The sequence below is a fragment of the Alternaria conjuncta genome (genome assembly GCF_024043145.1).
Source record: "Alternaria conjuncta strain BMP 0040 chromosome Unknown scaffold_24, whole genome shotgun sequence".
NCBI lineage: Eukaryota > Fungi > Ascomycota > Dothideomycetes > Pleosporales > Pleosporaceae > Alternaria > Alternaria conjuncta.
Window position 1 is genome coordinate 22,537 of NW_026250113.1, and position 15,491 is coordinate 38,027.

Genomic DNA, 15,491 nt, shown 5'->3' on the forward strand with positions numbered 1-15,491 from the left:
TTCTAGATAGAGATAGTAAAGAGTTTTAATATATTTAAGAACTAGGTAGTAACTCTAGCTATATAGAAAAAGTAGGCTTATTATAGAAAAGAGCTTTATAATTATATAGCCTAATATCTTCTAGTTATAATATAATAATTTTTATAGGTAGAAAATAGTATACTAGGTAGCGTAGCTACTAGATTAGAGAATAATAAGGTAGCTAGGTTCTAGAATAAGTACTTTAAGCTTAATAAAATAGAAGTTAATACTCTAGCTAGTTAAATAAAAAAATAGTATAAGTTAGACCTTTTTTATAAAAGGTTTAAGCGTTTAGACGTAAAAATTAGATTATAAAAATATAGTATAAAATAGCGCAGAGTTTAGTATAACTTACTTACTAAAAAAGTACTTTTTATAAGTATATAGTTAAAGAAACTTAGTAGAGAGCTAATAAAGAAGTTAGATCTAGTACTCTAGAAGAAGTTTAGAGAAAAACTAGATTATAGGTAAAGATAGAATATAATAAAGATAAGAATAGAAAGCCTAGAGGTATTTAGCTTACTACTAAATTCTAATAATCTAGATATCTTTATTAAAAAGAAGTTAATATAAACTTATATATAATAATAGATAGAAATAGTTACTATATATAATAAGAATACTTAGGTAATAGTACTCTAGATAGAGCTATTACTACTTGCCTACGTATAAGAAAAGCCTCTACTAGATAACTTTAGATTTCTAAAGTAGTTAAATAGAATAGACTTAATAATAAAGCTATTAGCGCTCTTAATAAAGTAAGTATACATTTATAATATATAGTATTCTATACTTTTCTAATAGCTAGATAAGAGGTATAGTTACTAAAGTTAGTAACTTAGAAAAAGATTAAAGTAAAGAATAGAAAAGTAAAGAACTAAATATATAAAAGAAGATAAAAGAGTAGTATTAGTAGAAGAGTAATATATAAAATATAGTAGTACTAGAAAAGAAAAGAAGAATTAAGTAAGAGTAATAGTTACTCTTTAGTAGTACGCTTACTACTTATTTACGTAAAAGCTATTTTATCTAAAATTAGGTACTAAGATTAGTATAGTTCTTAGATAGCTTTACTTAGTTCTTAGACTCTAAATAGATTCTTAGTTTCTTATATTCTTATACTCTTACCTCTAGTTCTTAAACTAGTATACTTAGTTCTTAAACCTCTACCTTTAGTTCTTAAGCTAGTATACTTAGTTCTTAAGCTAGTATACTTAGCTCTTAAGCTAGCATACTTAGTTCTTAAACTAGTATACTTAGTTCTTAGATTACTATACTTAGTTTCTAAACTAAATTTATTACGTATAGACTATTCTACGCTTAGTTTCTACTAGGTATTATATATTCTAATATAGTTAGGTTATTATTACTTTTAGTTAGTAATAAAATATATATAGTTAGTAAATTATAATATTAGTTTTATATATTACTACTTTATTTTCTATAACTTTAACTAATTTAGTAGATTACTATACTAAGCTAAAAGAAGCTAGCTTATTTTTATATATAATTAGTAATAAAATATATAAAGTTAGTATATTATAATATTAGTTTTATAGATTACTACTTTATTCTCTTATATTCTAAGTAATCTAGTAGATTACTCTACTAAGCTATAAGAAGTTAGCTTATTTTTAATCTCTATTAGTAGTAAAATTAAAATACCTAGTTAAATATAATATTAGTTTTATATATTATTAGTTTATTTTATATAAATCTAACTATTTTACTAGATAACTATACTATACTATATTAAGTTAGCTTATATCTTTATTTAGTTAGATACTTTTAGTACTTAGCTACTATATTATAAGAAAGTTTTGTAGATTACTAGCTAGTTTTATAGATTACTACTAGAATTTCTTAGAATTTAACTAAAATACTTAATTACTATACTATACTATATTAAGTTAGCTTATATATTTTTTTAGTTATATACTTTTACTACTTTACTACTATATTATAATAAAAGTTTTGTAGATTACTAGCTAATTTTATAGATTACTACTAGATTTTCTTAAATTTTAACTTAAATATTTAATAACTATACTAAACTATAATAGGTTAGCTTATATTTTTTTTTAGTTAGATACTTTTAGTACTTAGCTACTATATTATAATAAAAGTTTTGTAGATTACTAGCTAGTTTTGTAGATTACTACTAGATTTTCTTAGAATTTAACTAAAATACTTAATAACTATACTAAACTATAATAGATTAGCTTATATTTTCTTTTAGTTAGATACTTTTAATACTTAGCTACTATATTATAATAAAAGTTTTGTAGATTACTAGCTAGTTTTGTAGATTACTAAAGTTAGTAGATTATCTAAGGTAATCTACTATAGATTACGTTTTGTAAATATATATAGATATTAAAATTTAGCTATAAGTAATAAAATTAGCTATAAAAGTACTTTTTTCTAGCTATAGAAGTACTAAATTCTAGCTATAAAAGCGTCTATTTTAAGTACTTAATTTAGTAACTAATTCTAACTATAAGTATTTAATTTTAGCTTTACTTTAAGTTTAAAATTTAGCTATAGATATTAAAATTTATTTATAAGTACTAAATTCTAGCTATATATAGACTATACTAGTAGTAAGTATAGTAATTATATAAAAAACTTTAAAATTTAGTCTAAAACTTCTTAACTCTATAACTTTATAATATAAGTAGCTATTAATAAGCTAAGTAAAGTATTAAATTTATATAGTTATTTTATATAAAGTAGCCTACTTAGATTTTATCTAAACTCTTTAGTAGTAAAGTTTAAAAGCTTTAGAGCTACTACTTTAGAGCTACTCTCTATTTCTTATTAGTACTTATTACCTCTACTAAAAATTACTTAGATTTAGTAGCTCTAAGATATTCTCTTAGATAGGTATAATAGTACTCTAATAGAACTAGCTATATTTATTTTTTATTAACTATAACTATAACTTTATTTCTATTCTTTAATAATATTAATATAATAACTATCTAAAGCTTATTTCTTAGAAGATATTTCTACTATAAAAAACGTCTATTATAGCTAATATCTACTTAACTATCTTAGTACTTAAAAAACTATTTATAAATACTTTTTCTTTTTTATTTTATTTTCTTTTAGTTTTATTAAGTATTAGATTTAAAGCTTTATACTATAAATTTATAGCTTTATTTATAAGATTATATAAAGCTAAATCTAGATTTATAGTTTACTTTACTTTATATATAAAAAAGTAGATATAAATATTAAAAATAAGTAATAATAATAATAATAGCTTAGTAGCTAGAATAGTAGTAAAAGAATAGATACTAGTTTAGTTTAGATAAATTAAGTCTTTAGTTTTACTAAAGAATCTATATATATTAATAACTAGTTTTTTAAAATTAAAGCTAGTAAAGAAAATAATAAAAAGCTTTACTTTAGATATATATATTTATAATATAGTATTAATAGAAGCTATAATAAAAGCTATAATAGAAGCTATAATAGAAGCTATAATAGAAGCTTTAATAGTATTAGTAGAGTAGACTTTAAATATTAAATAAATAAATTTCTATATAATAGCTACTAGAATATCTTTTAGAATAGCTATTTAGATAAACTCTAAGCTATTTATAAAAGTATTAGTAAGTAATAGTAATATAGTTATATAAAAAGTAATTAATATAGTAATAATAAAGTAACTTAGTAAAGCTTCTTAGTAAAGTAGTAAGATAAGATAAGATAAGATAACTAGTAAGAGATTAGTTTTATTCTTATAAGTACTATAAAAACTTATAAATTATTTAACTAGTATTATATTTAGTATTAGATTTAAGCTACTTATATTTTTAATATATCTTTAGATTTCTAAAAGTAGTAACTTATAGAATAGAAAAAGTATACTTTTACTAAAAGAAATTTTAGTATATATATCTTAACTATAAAGCTTTAGAATATATTACTTTATTAGTTATAAGCTAATAAGTATATATAATTAGATTATAATTCTTTTATAAAGTTTTTTTATAAAGTATTTAGTATTATAATCTTTTTATAAAGTATTAGAATAGCTATTTTATAAGTTTAAAAGATTTAGAAGCTTTAACTATTTTAAAGATAGTAGCGCTAAAGCTCTAAGCTTTAGCTTACTTAATACTATACTTCTAAGAGTAGATAAAAGATTTAGTTATATATTCTTTAGAGTACTAGTAATAGTTCTTACTTTTTTAGAATTAGTAGCTTTTTAAGCTATAAGTATTACTACTTAAGATTTAGATTTCTACTTAATAACTAAGAGTATTCTTAAAGTATATTCTATAATACCTTTCTATTACTTTTAAAGTACTAATATAATAGATAAGCTTTATATTATTTCTAACCTAGCTTACTTACTATATCTATTTGTATACGTTTGCTTTAGATAGGTTTATTATACTATTGTAATAGAGGCTATAATATAGTTGTCGCGGCTATTTAAGATACGCGCGAGCGTCTAGGCGTAAACTTTATAGAGCTCGAAGCGCCGCGCGTTATCGCGAACCTTAAGGCAGGCGTTATTAGCTATTGTGCCGCTTACAGTTGTGTTTAAGCCGCTTATTAAGTTTAGAGCCCGGGCTGTATTTAAGAACGGATTTGCCGTGCGCGTTAGAGGCGTAAGAATTGCGCTACACGATGCGCGTAGAGAATAGAAGGGTGTGTTAGAGGTTGTGTTAGAGAATAACGTTGTGGAGCTTTCGCAACTGCACGCGGATCGGAGGGTCCGGCCGCGGCAGACTAGACCACAGCAGGCGAGCGGGCCAGCCACTTGCGACGCCCTTTTCTATACGCCAGTTCGCCGCGGCTCCGGGCTTTGCGATGTCCGGCAGCTCGCAGTCGGTCCGCTTCTGACGTTGATTCGCGTGTTTCGAAGAACACCACTTCACGGACTGTGCTTGCGCCACGGCCTGAGTCACAAGCTAATCGCGTCAGAGGTGCCCTAAAGCCACCATGAGAACCGGCGGCGTGGCTGTGCGCCCCCAAAGGTCGCGCGATTGAAAGGGCGCACTTTCCTTGTGCGCAGCGCTTGACAATACTACCGACAAACGACACCAACGATTGGATTGGTCTATGCGAAGCCGTTCTATGCGCGTCGCGTCCAGACACAATGAATGAGAGGCTGGCGTGACTCATCGTCACTCATTCCTCGCCGCTATCATGGCCCTTGTAGGTAAAGATACAAGAGGCGGTCGGTGATCGCACATTGAGTCGCACGACAACCTTTCGACTCCGAACAATGCCACTCCAATTCTGGAGGTCGCCCGGCCAGGGCTCCAAGGACACCGACCCACTACTCGAAGCAGCATTTCCTCCGCGAATGGAGGAAGATTGCCTGAAGATCGATGACGAGGATAGCGATGATAATAGCGATGGGGACGAGGACGAGGACGAGGACGTGAAAGAGACTCGTGCCGAGCGGTTGCGCCAAAGTGGAGGCTGGCTTGGCTACCTGAAAGACTTTACCATCTTTCTGCCTTACGTCATACCCAAACGAGACGTCAAAGTTCAGATCTGTCTGCTTATCTGCCTCGTTACGATTGCGATGCAGCGCGTCCTGCAAGTCGCCATTCCATACGTCCTTGGCGTGATTGCAGACAAAGTCACGCACGGATCGATACCTATCCGAGAACTCCTCATCTTCCTTCTCTTGGACCACCTTAACAGCGAGTCGGGATTGATCTTCATTCAAGAGCTGTCCAAGATACCCATCAAGCAGTTCTCGTACAAGCAATTGACCAACGCTGCTTTCAGCCACGTCATGTCGCAGTCGATCGACTTTCACTCTACGCAAGACTCAGCCGAGGTCATGAAGGCCGTTGAGCAGGGCGAAGCGCTGGGCAACGTACTCGAGACGGTGGTCATCGAAATTTTGCCAACCTTGATCGACGTCATCGTTGCTTGTACCATCTTCTACCAGAAGTTCACTCCGGCGGTGGGCATGGTCCTGCTTGGCGCATCAATCGCCTTCCTGGCTGCCGAAGCCTTGTCTTCACGGTTCACAACCGGCCTCCGGAGAAGAGTGACGAAGGCTGAGCGGATCCAGATACGGAAGATGCACCAAGCGATTCAAGGTTGGCAAACTGTGGCGTACTTCAACCAGTTCAAGAGGGAGGCCAGTTTACTCTCAAGTGCTGTAGGCGACCACATGAGGGCAAGGACACGTTTCGAAGTACGAGAAGCGCTGATCAAGGCTGTTGTTGAGCTGCTAGTACCGACTACCTTCTTCGCCCTGGCTTACCTCATCCTCCAGCGCATTGCTGCGGGCACGGCATCCCCGGGAGACTTCGTCTTCTTTCTCACATACTGGGACTCCATCATCTACCCGCTGAAATTCTTGACCGATCATGTCCGGTGGCTGGTGCGTGACTTTGTGGACGCGGAACGAGTTCTTCACCTTCTGCAAACCCAGCCAACAGTCACCGACGCACCCGAAGCCTACCCGCTCGCGGTACAGGATGGCGAAGTCCGATTCGAAGACGTGTCCTTCAAGTACGACTCCAGCCGCTACGCACTTCGGGATGTATCGTTCACGGCGTCGCCGGGTCAGACCATCGCTCTCGTAGGCCAAACCGGGGCCGGCAAATCGTCGATTCTAAAACTCCTTCTACGCCTGCACGACGTCACATCCGGTAGCATTACCATCGCCAAGCAGAACATCCGACACGTTACATTGAGTTCACTTCGCGACGCCGTAAGCGTGGTTCCGCAGGCACCCACGTTCTTCAACACCTCAATCATGGAGAACGTGCGATACGCACGCGACAGCGCGACCGACGAAGAGGTTTACGAAGTGTGTCGTGCAGCCGCGATTCACGACACCATCATGCGCTATCCTAAGGCCTACAATACGCACGTCGGCGAGCGCGGTGTCAAGCTGTCGGGTGGCGAGGCGCAAAGACTTGCGATTGCGAGGGCGCTTCTCAAGGACGCACCGATTGTTCTGCTGGATGAGGCGACGAGTGCGGTAGACACAGTGACAGAGAGGCATATCAAGGCAGCACTCGAGAAGCTCAAAGAAGGAAGGATTGTAATTGTCATCGCCCATCGGCTGAGTACGATTGTAGATGCGAGCTCCATCTTGGTGCTGCACGAGGGGAGTATCGTGGAGAGGGGGACGCACGAAGAGTTGTGCAAGAAGAAAGGGCGGTATTACGGGCTGTGGAAACAGTCATGAGGGTCTTCATATCGTTCCGTACCAATAGGATAACAAAGAAGGGTCTCGTGAAGGTTTCCGTAGGGTGGTGCCGAAGTCGGAAGCATCGGAATGTCATATACGGCATAGCATTACAATGTAGAATTGCCTCGAGGTGAGCTTCAGGTAATTGCGATGGTCGCGATCGGGCGATGTACCCAAGAACAAGGCGCAGCAGAAAGAGCATCCGTCATAAGCCCGTAGCATTTCTAGATCTCACCTTCATCAAGACCCGGAGCTGCTCGGCAGACGCGACGCGACGCCACTTAATGTAGAGCGCCGAGCAGTTTCCTCAGGCTAATGCCAGTACAATTCCTTACAACCACCATCAACGTACTCGCCGTGTACATGCATCGCATCGCGCATGTTCTTTCACCGCATCGCTCACCGGATTGCTGCTTCTCGAAGGTTTCGTTGAGTTCTAGTGCAGCACACGCGAAAGTATCGAGCGCAAGTCGGTGTCGTAGCGCCCCTCCAATTCCCAACTTCATCGCGACCACATGCGATGGCCAACATGCGCAACAATCGCATGACCGAGAAGATCACAATTTCGATGCTGCGGATCTGCCCCGCAATGTCTGATTTTGGGATCCCAATACCAAGGTCTAGGTCGTAAGCCGGTGCTGATGTCATCAGACCAGTACACCAAGACCGCGCTCGTGGGTGCACCGCTCATTCGATCGCAATACTCTACAGGTCGGGGTGAAGTGTCGGTACAAATCTCCCGCTTCATCAGAACCTTCTGCGATGTTGGATGGTGTGATGGTAAAGTTCAGGTGGTAATCCGGTGCTTACTAGCGGCCAGCACGGTGTAGCCGGCATCAACCGCGGGCATGGCATCGTGAAGATGGCACGACAACCATATAAGCCATCATGTCGCCCATGTTGACATCGGTGCAACTCACAGTTCCTTCGCTTCCATCACTACAGACCCGCAACGAACACTCAACGCCTCAATTCACTCACTCAAACAATCAACTCAATTCACCATGCGTTTCGCTCTCTCTACCATCGCCGCTGTTGGCACCCTCAGCAGCCTTGTCGCAGCTGACAACATCTACACCTACACCAAGCCCGGATGCTCCGGATGTGCCTTCTTCTTCAAGGACATCGACCACAACATCTGCGCCGTGTCCATCACAGCAAACGCAACTGACATTGCCGATGCCATCGCCAAGGGCGTAACCACCGTCCAGTCCGGCAAGCTCGAAGGTACGTCTACACATGCTCTAACCTCACGCAAAAGCCACATCGTACTAACACACCATCTGCAGTACAAGAATGTGGCGAGAAGCGATTCATTGCCTGGGACGAGGGCCCCGAGTCCAACGACGATGGCCTGCTCCAGTGCGGTAATATCGACCAGAAGCTTCGCATCACTGAGACTTCGACTTGCATCACTGGTGGCAACTTCCACGGTTTCAGCTGGACCGAGCCTGGTTCGGACGGCAGCGACTCCAACTCCAAGAGGCAGGCTGATGCCGCTGATGATGTTTGGAAGTGCACTGGTTCCACTGAGCCCTATGGCGTGTACCTTGGCGGAAAGCACTACCAGGTCAAGGGAATCGACCAGGCGGATGCGGACGCGTTGATGGACATGGCTTGGAACGACAACACAGATGTTCCCTCTGACTTTGAGAAGTACGCCTTCACTCCTGGCATGTAGGTTTGAAGCGGAGGAAGCGGGAGAGATCGGGGGTGCATAGCGCCTCCTTGTTCCATCCCCCCCTTTGGATGAGAAGTCTTGCAGGTCGGGCCACAGAGGCTAGAGGAGAATTCCTAGGAGTTATTAGTAGTTGCAGGTCGTCCCTAATACATTCTATACCTCACCACCACGTGCTACTTAACACCCGCCGACGATACTCCATATCATCTTCCGTTCGTACCGATCGATCGACAAGTCTCGAGCTGCTGCAATAGCTATCACGATAAGACAATCCGCTGGCGATAGATGACCACTTGACGCGACATTACACAAACCCCGCTCGTGCGCGTCTTCCGACGAGCGAACTACGCTCACATAGAACAGAACGACAAGCACAATGTAGACTTCGCAATTAATATCACACTTGCGCAAGACGTAGCGCCACGTCGCAAAATGAATGTGTTATTAAAGTTCTACTGTGAGACCCTTCGTAAGGGTACAAGTCTGGCTATCGAATGGGGTAGAATGACCCCTTGGCTCAGAACAGCCCCTTGGGCTTTCCGTCCTTCTCAGGGTCTTCGTACTTCGTCTGCGGAACTTCTGTATGCAAGCCAACACAGTTCTGCCCTTCGTAAGTTCCGTTCAATTGAACTTCTTTACCGGACTTCGTCTTCTAGTACGACACAAAAGCCATGCGCATCCTTGTTTCCACCACCGTAGTAACGGCCTTAAACTTAGACTTAGGTGGACATCTTAGGGGCATCTTAACTTCCCACTTCTGCCTCGTGATAGTCGTCTTGCCCTATGCATACCTCCCGCTGACTGTGGCGGTTATGCTTACCGAGCCGTTCTGGTTAGGGACGAGTTGTAGATGGGCTTGGGGTGTGGAGACGGAATACAAAGGGAGGTGTGACTAGGTTATGGGCATGTGTAAGGTACGTGAGGGTGATGCATAATGCTACGTTGCAAATGAGTGTCCTTGATTTCCTACCCTAGAAGCCTTCTTATACCACCCCTCGCATACAATGAACTATCACTTGTTCTCGGCCTTCTTCTTCTCGGCCACGTAGTCGCCATACGAAGACACAGTGCTCAAACTAGCACAACTCTGCCCCTCATAAACGCCCTTGAGCTTCACTTCCTTCCCCCCCTCCTCCGTCTTCCAGTATGACACAAACGGCATGCGAAACCTAGTCTCCACCACCGAAGCCGTGCAAATCGTAGCCGACTTGGGCGGGCACTTGAGCACCACCTTCGCCTCCCACTTCTGCTTCGTGATATTCGTAGTGCCCCACGACATCCTCGTATCTAGCGTCGTACTAAGGCCCACCTTGCCCTCCGCAATCAGCGGCACCCCGCAACTGAACTCGACCGAAGCCGTGACAGAAAGCCCAACCTCCGAAGTGAAGGTCGACTGGATTTCCGTCTCCTTGCTAATCGTCACTTCCTGCGTCGTCTCAATATCCAAATGGTTCATCGCTGTTTGCTGGGCTATTTCCTTGGGGCGGGGCGACGTGAGGATCTCCGGATGCTGCTCGTCATAGTCGATCCTGACGAACTTCAACGGCTCCATCTCGAACGTGAACCAGTGGTCGTCGTAGATCTTGTCCGAGTCCGACAAACAACCTAGTTCAGGCTTTCTATGAGTCCTCGAGAAGACATTGCCATTTCCCGCAGGGGAGTGCAGACGGAACTGCTTGTTTCGCACGCCCGTGCCTTGGGTCTGTGCGAGGTCGAAGTATTGGTCTGGGTATGAACCTGGCGGGTTGCAGGTGCCTACCTCGCCGTTTCCGCCGTTTGCGCCGTTGCGGTGGTTTGCCCAGAGGGCGCGGCCCGTGTAGGCGCTTACGATGAGGTAGAGGCCGGCGTTCTCGTCTTTGCCCGGCTTGATGTACCAGTAGTGGTCGTCGTAGGTTACTGTGCTGTCGTAGTGGCTCAGATGGTTGGTACCGCGCTCGTTGCTTATGAGGGCCCGTCGCGAGGACATGTTGAGGATGCGGGTGCGGACTTCTGGGGGTGGGATGCCGTCGGAGGAAGTCATCTTGAATGGCTTGAATTGGGTAGTGATGAAATCGAGAAGAAGACCTTAGTCGTTTTGGATTTGACACTTCAGGAGCTGAGCGAGAATGACCTGGAGCGGATAAGGACTCTGTACTGAAGTTGCAGTACTTTATGTACCCTGAAGGTACCTAGAGGGCTCGTCGCATTAACAGTCCCTTTTTCCGTTTCAGAACTAGCTCGCGATGCTTTTTCTAAGCTTTCAAACCGGTCAGCTCGATTGGTAACTTCTGATGCGATTTCGCATGTCGGCTCATTAGTTGCTGCAGCGGTCCTGGTTGCTCGAAGACGGGAGCGAACAACCGGCTTCACTGCGCGCCCGGCAACGAAAGTCCTAGCTCAAGACCTAGTAGGCCGTGGTGGTGTAGGAATCGCTGTAGTGTTGCTACTATGCCCCTAATGGACTCTTGAGTCGGCTTCGCACTGATGCGCACAATGGAAAATATTGCTATCGCGACATCGGCAGCCGTCCGTGAGACCTTCCCTACACCACACCATCGCATGCTATGCTGGATTGCGCTGAAGCCTCTTGTGTTGAAACATGATTGGTCTCGTCTTTGCCCTCGACCTTCGCGTCGCTTGAGATGCTGACCGCAACTTCATGCAGCCTCGAGCAGGTACGTAGTGACGACACAGTTTCCGTCCTCTCCAGTCGCTTACTAGGCACTCCCAAGATGGTCTACTAGTTTCCAGCGATGACTTAAGAATCGTATGCGCAATCATCCCGAAGTTATACGTGTTGTGCAGGCGCCTGACATGACGCACACCGTTCAATCAACGCCAATGCTAGTTCGTTCGCATGAGTCAGTACCTATCATGATAGAACCCTCGACGCTGTTAAGGACGTTAACGACGCCGCTTGGCCCGGACGTGGCTTACGAAATTAGGACAATGGGTCGATGAAGTGGCTGCAGCTTAATCTGCGGACTGCGCAACGGGCCGATGCCGAAAGCTCGCATATACGAAGCTGTCATGCACGATGCAATCGGAGCTCGGGGACCACCTCTCATTCTTTGAAGCACTGATGTTGATGTCTGGCAACAAGAGGGCTCAGTCCTGGGGGCGGCCTGGAAGTGAAGTCTATATTCTTGAGCGATGAAGTGGTCGGAAGGACTCCCTGGCCCGACGGAGAACTGCGGTTCGGTCTTGCCGAGTGCAAAGGTGGGGCGATCCTTCCCGCTCTCGCGCCAAGGACGACAATCCACACCACCACAAACGACAGCGCCTGCAAAACATCGGAGCTGGCTGTGCATGGCGGATGCACGTCGCTGCGGGCCGCTGTTCTCGCAGATACACCGGTAAAAAGCAAGCGCAATTCTCCACGACAGGAAAGCATGCCGTCGCCACTCCAATGTGTTCTGCACGGCGTTGACGTGCACTCTAGATCTGCCTGCGAGATACACCACAGACTATCTCGTAGTCGACTAGTGGGCTTCTGAAGATGAGTGCTTCTGTACGCGTTGGTAGCGTTCATGTATGTATTGCGCCACCGGCTACAAAGCCTGCCTTGCGCAGAATCTGTAAGATCACTTTTCTTTTTGCTCTTCCGGCTTAACTTAGACCTCGCCGCACGCCAGCTGCATTATGAAGAACGAGATGCCTTGGTCGATCGAACAGCGACCGCAGTACGCGAGGTCAACATTCGTTCTTAGACGTCCATGGCGATCGTGGCGTCACTCAAAGTACAAGCAGTTAATTGCCCAGTCTCAACGAATTAGGCATGGAGCCTCCACAGTTGGACGTAGAATTGAAGGGTTCTAGACATGCGCGCGATGCGTGAGCAGTCGTGTTGACCGCGTTACCTGGTCGATTCATTCATACCCACGGCATGACCTCAGTCACACCTCCCTTGGTACCCCATCTCCCCATTCCACACCCATCTACAACTCATCCCTGACCTGCTCCTCCCCTCCACTCAAATCCGGCATAGCCATAATCTTAACGACCAAACTAGTCCAGCCAGTGAAATGCTGCGTCCTCTGCCCCTTGCCAGTCTCAGGGTTGTATTGCTCCCAAGCAAAGCCCGTCTCCTTCCAGCTCTCGTACACAGTGTTGACTAAGTTCTTGCGGAGTTCAGTGTATATCTTGGTTGCGCGAGCGCGGTGGGGACCCGGTGATGTTGCGACGTTCTAGAACCGCGCAATTAGTATACTTGCATGATAAGAAGGGAAAGGTTCGGGAGACTTACGAGTAATTGGGAGACGGCGAGGTAGTTGATAGGCATCCAAACGGGACCGCGCCAGTAGTCCTCCGCGGTGTGGTAGAACTCGTCGCTCTTGCTTAGACTCCTGATGCCGTAAGGGCTCCAGAGCTCCTCTTCGTCCTCTATCAGGTCGAGTATAGCGCCTAGTCTATCGCTGTCCTTGTCGACTAAGCCTGTCAGGAAGGGGAACAGGGAGATGTAACCTTTGTGGCAGACTAGCGAGTGCTCTTCGTAGTCGTCGATGGTGGCGTCGCAGTAGGTCTTGTCCTTCTTTGACCAGTGGAGGTCGTCGATGTTGCGAACAATCGCTTCGTCATAGCGTGCGAATTCGGCGGCGTCTTCTTGCTCGTCGAGGTAGATTGCGATGCGCTTGATTGCGCGAGTCATCATACCCATCCAGCTGATCAGATCAACGTGTAGCTCACCAGGGTGTGGTGGCTGAGCGCGAGGGTAGTCGTCAAGACCTGAAGTGAGGATGTGTGAAGGCGTACGTCCGCGCCACCTGTAGCCCTCTTTGGTGGAGAAGGCCTCTCGATCGTAGCTTTTAATATCGCCAGCCTGGGTCTTGCGGTACCAGAAGTAGTTGCGCTTGAGGAGTGGGTAGAGCGAACGGAGGTACTCTAGGGCGGCTTCGCGGTTCGAGAGTTGCATTGAGTAAGACTTCTGCTGCTGCAGTTTCTCGCTACTAGTGTCGGTCTTCATAGCATCGAGCTTGTCGAGGAAAGACGTGATGACCATGAAGAGTGTAGGCGGGTTAGCGTAGTGAGGGTATTGAATTTGGAACTCCTCCGGCACTTTGCTGCGAGCTTCAGGACCGAGGATCTGTTCGCGTCCGATCCAGCCATCGTCATCCATCAGCTTGAACCAGCTCTTAATAATGTCAAGCGTCAGGTCTGCATCCCAGTCGATAACAGGTAGCAGATGGAAGCCCTCATCCCAAAGGAAACCACGAGGGAAGAAGGGTCGCGATGGGATGGCAGTGAACAACTCGGACGGCCCTTCGAGCTGAGCTGGGTTCCTGGCTCGCGCTTCAGCCGCCTCCTCCCAGAAGCCTTCGCTATCCTCTTCGTAGGCGGGGTCGTAGGATCGATCAACACGAGAGTCACCGAAGAAGTAGCCGATGCCGCCGATAAGGTTCGAGAAGAGCGACTTGCCAAACTCTTCGTAGCGCTCCTTGACAAATGGCGTCTGGGGCTTGAAGATATCCGTGAAGCGAGTCGAGAAGCTAGAAGTGACTGAATCGATCTGCTCGGTGAGATGCTCGGATGTGATCTTCTCGGGCGCCGATGCAGATGAGAAGATGATGTCGAACTCAAAGGGGCCCTCAAAGACCTTCTGAACCAGGTGCATGTTGCCCTTGCCCGGCAGATGCTGGATGGTGTAGACCTGTGCAGGCGGTGGTGGGTTGTCCTCGCCGTACTTGGGGACCAGGACGTCGATTTGGCCCTTCATGTGCGCGAACATCATGGCCTTGACCTGCCACAGCGCATCCTCAGGCACCTGTCCGCTGTGCGCCAGTGTCCGATCCAAAGGCTTCTCCTCGTAGCTTGGGTGTCCAGTGATGGGATGTTCGCCCGTGCCCTTGGTGACAGTGAGCTCGAACTCGCCCAATTCCTTCGTCTGCCCCTTCAGGACCACATCGCCCTCGATGCCAGGCTCGTCGGGATCAGCACCTTCAATGCCCAAGTTGCCGAATCCAGCGAGCGTGTTGTACCAGACGACAGTCGTGCGTAGATTCGGGCCAGCGTCTTCTCGTGGCGTGCCTTTGATCCTCGCGCCCCAGCTGCCGCCATGCTCTCCGCCAGGGAATTTGATGAACTCGGTGGTGATGTCAATCTTATTTGCAGGGTCGTGAATCGTCTGTCGGCCGCCGCTGCGCACGTCGTATTCGTCCCAGCCGTAGCCATCGAGCTCGTGCTGCTCGCACGTGTGTCGGAAGTCTACATTGTCAGCAATGGGATTTGTTCAAGCCTGGAATTGCAGACCCACTATGCTGCACGCTTTGGTAGTCCTCAACGCGCGTCCACATCAGACCGCCCATCAAGCTCTTGGGAATGCGCGGCCGGACGCCGAAGTAGAGGTTTGGACGGTAGGGTCCCCATAGCAAGCTCGCATTGGTGGCTTTCTCGATCTCGGCGACCTGCGCGCTCACGAGGGGCAATTGGAGGGCGAAAAGGCATGTGAGCCCCTTCCACAGGGTGCCATGCCGTGATTCGCGCGTCATGGTGTTGAGTGAAGCTGGCAGCTCGAGCTCGAGCTTTGCGGGGGATTGGGACACATTTCGCGGAGCATCCGCAACTTCCTCGGGCGTTGATTGGCCGAGGTGGAGGCGCCTTCCGAATATGTTCGTCTGGGCATGC

The 15,491-nt window shown here is 44.8% G+C and overlaps 4 protein-coding genes across 4 annotated transcripts; 2 read left to right on the forward strand and 2 right to left on the reverse strand.

The window, feature by feature from the left end:
• Nucleotides 1-5,269: 5,269 nt before the first annotated feature.
• J4E85_010493 (uncharacterized protein) lies at nucleotides 5,270-7,207 on the forward strand (the record flags this gene model as incomplete). Its single annotated transcript, XM_051474702.1, has 2 exons — nucleotides 5,270-6,823; nucleotides 6,872-7,207. 2 exons carry the CDS (start codon nucleotides 5,270-5,272, stop codon nucleotides 7,205-7,207), a joined length of 1,890 nt encoding a protein of 629 aa, XP_051321378.1.
• A 1,007-nt stretch (nucleotides 7,208-8,214) lies between these two features.
• J4E85_010494 (uncharacterized protein) lies at nucleotides 8,215-8,891 on the forward strand (the record flags this gene model as incomplete). The annotated part of the gene is made up of 2 exons (XM_051474703.1): nucleotides 8,215-8,437; nucleotides 8,500-8,891. The coding sequence occupies 2 exons, from the start codon at nucleotides 8,215-8,217 to the stop codon at nucleotides 8,889-8,891; spliced, it is 615 nt and encodes a 204-aa protein (XP_051321379.1).
• Nucleotides 8,892-9,903: 1,012 nt separating this feature from the next.
• Nucleotides 9,904-10,911, reverse strand: J4E85_010495 (uncharacterized protein; the record flags this gene model as incomplete). Its single annotated transcript, XM_051474704.1, has 1 exon — nucleotides 9,904-10,911. One exon carries the CDS (start codon nucleotides 10,909-10,911, stop codon nucleotides 9,904-9,906), a length of 1,008 nt encoding a protein of 335 aa, XP_051321380.1.
• Nucleotides 10,912-12,808: 1,897 nt separating this feature from the next.
• Nucleotides 12,809-15,355, reverse strand: J4E85_010496 (uncharacterized protein; the record flags this gene model as incomplete). The annotated part of the gene is made up of 3 exons (XM_051474705.1): nucleotides 12,809-13,057; nucleotides 13,117-15,071; nucleotides 15,121-15,355. 3 exons carry the CDS (start codon nucleotides 15,353-15,355, stop codon nucleotides 12,809-12,811), a joined length of 2,439 nt encoding a protein of 812 aa, XP_051321381.1.
• Between the last annotated feature and the right edge of the window lie 136 nt (nucleotides 15,356-15,491).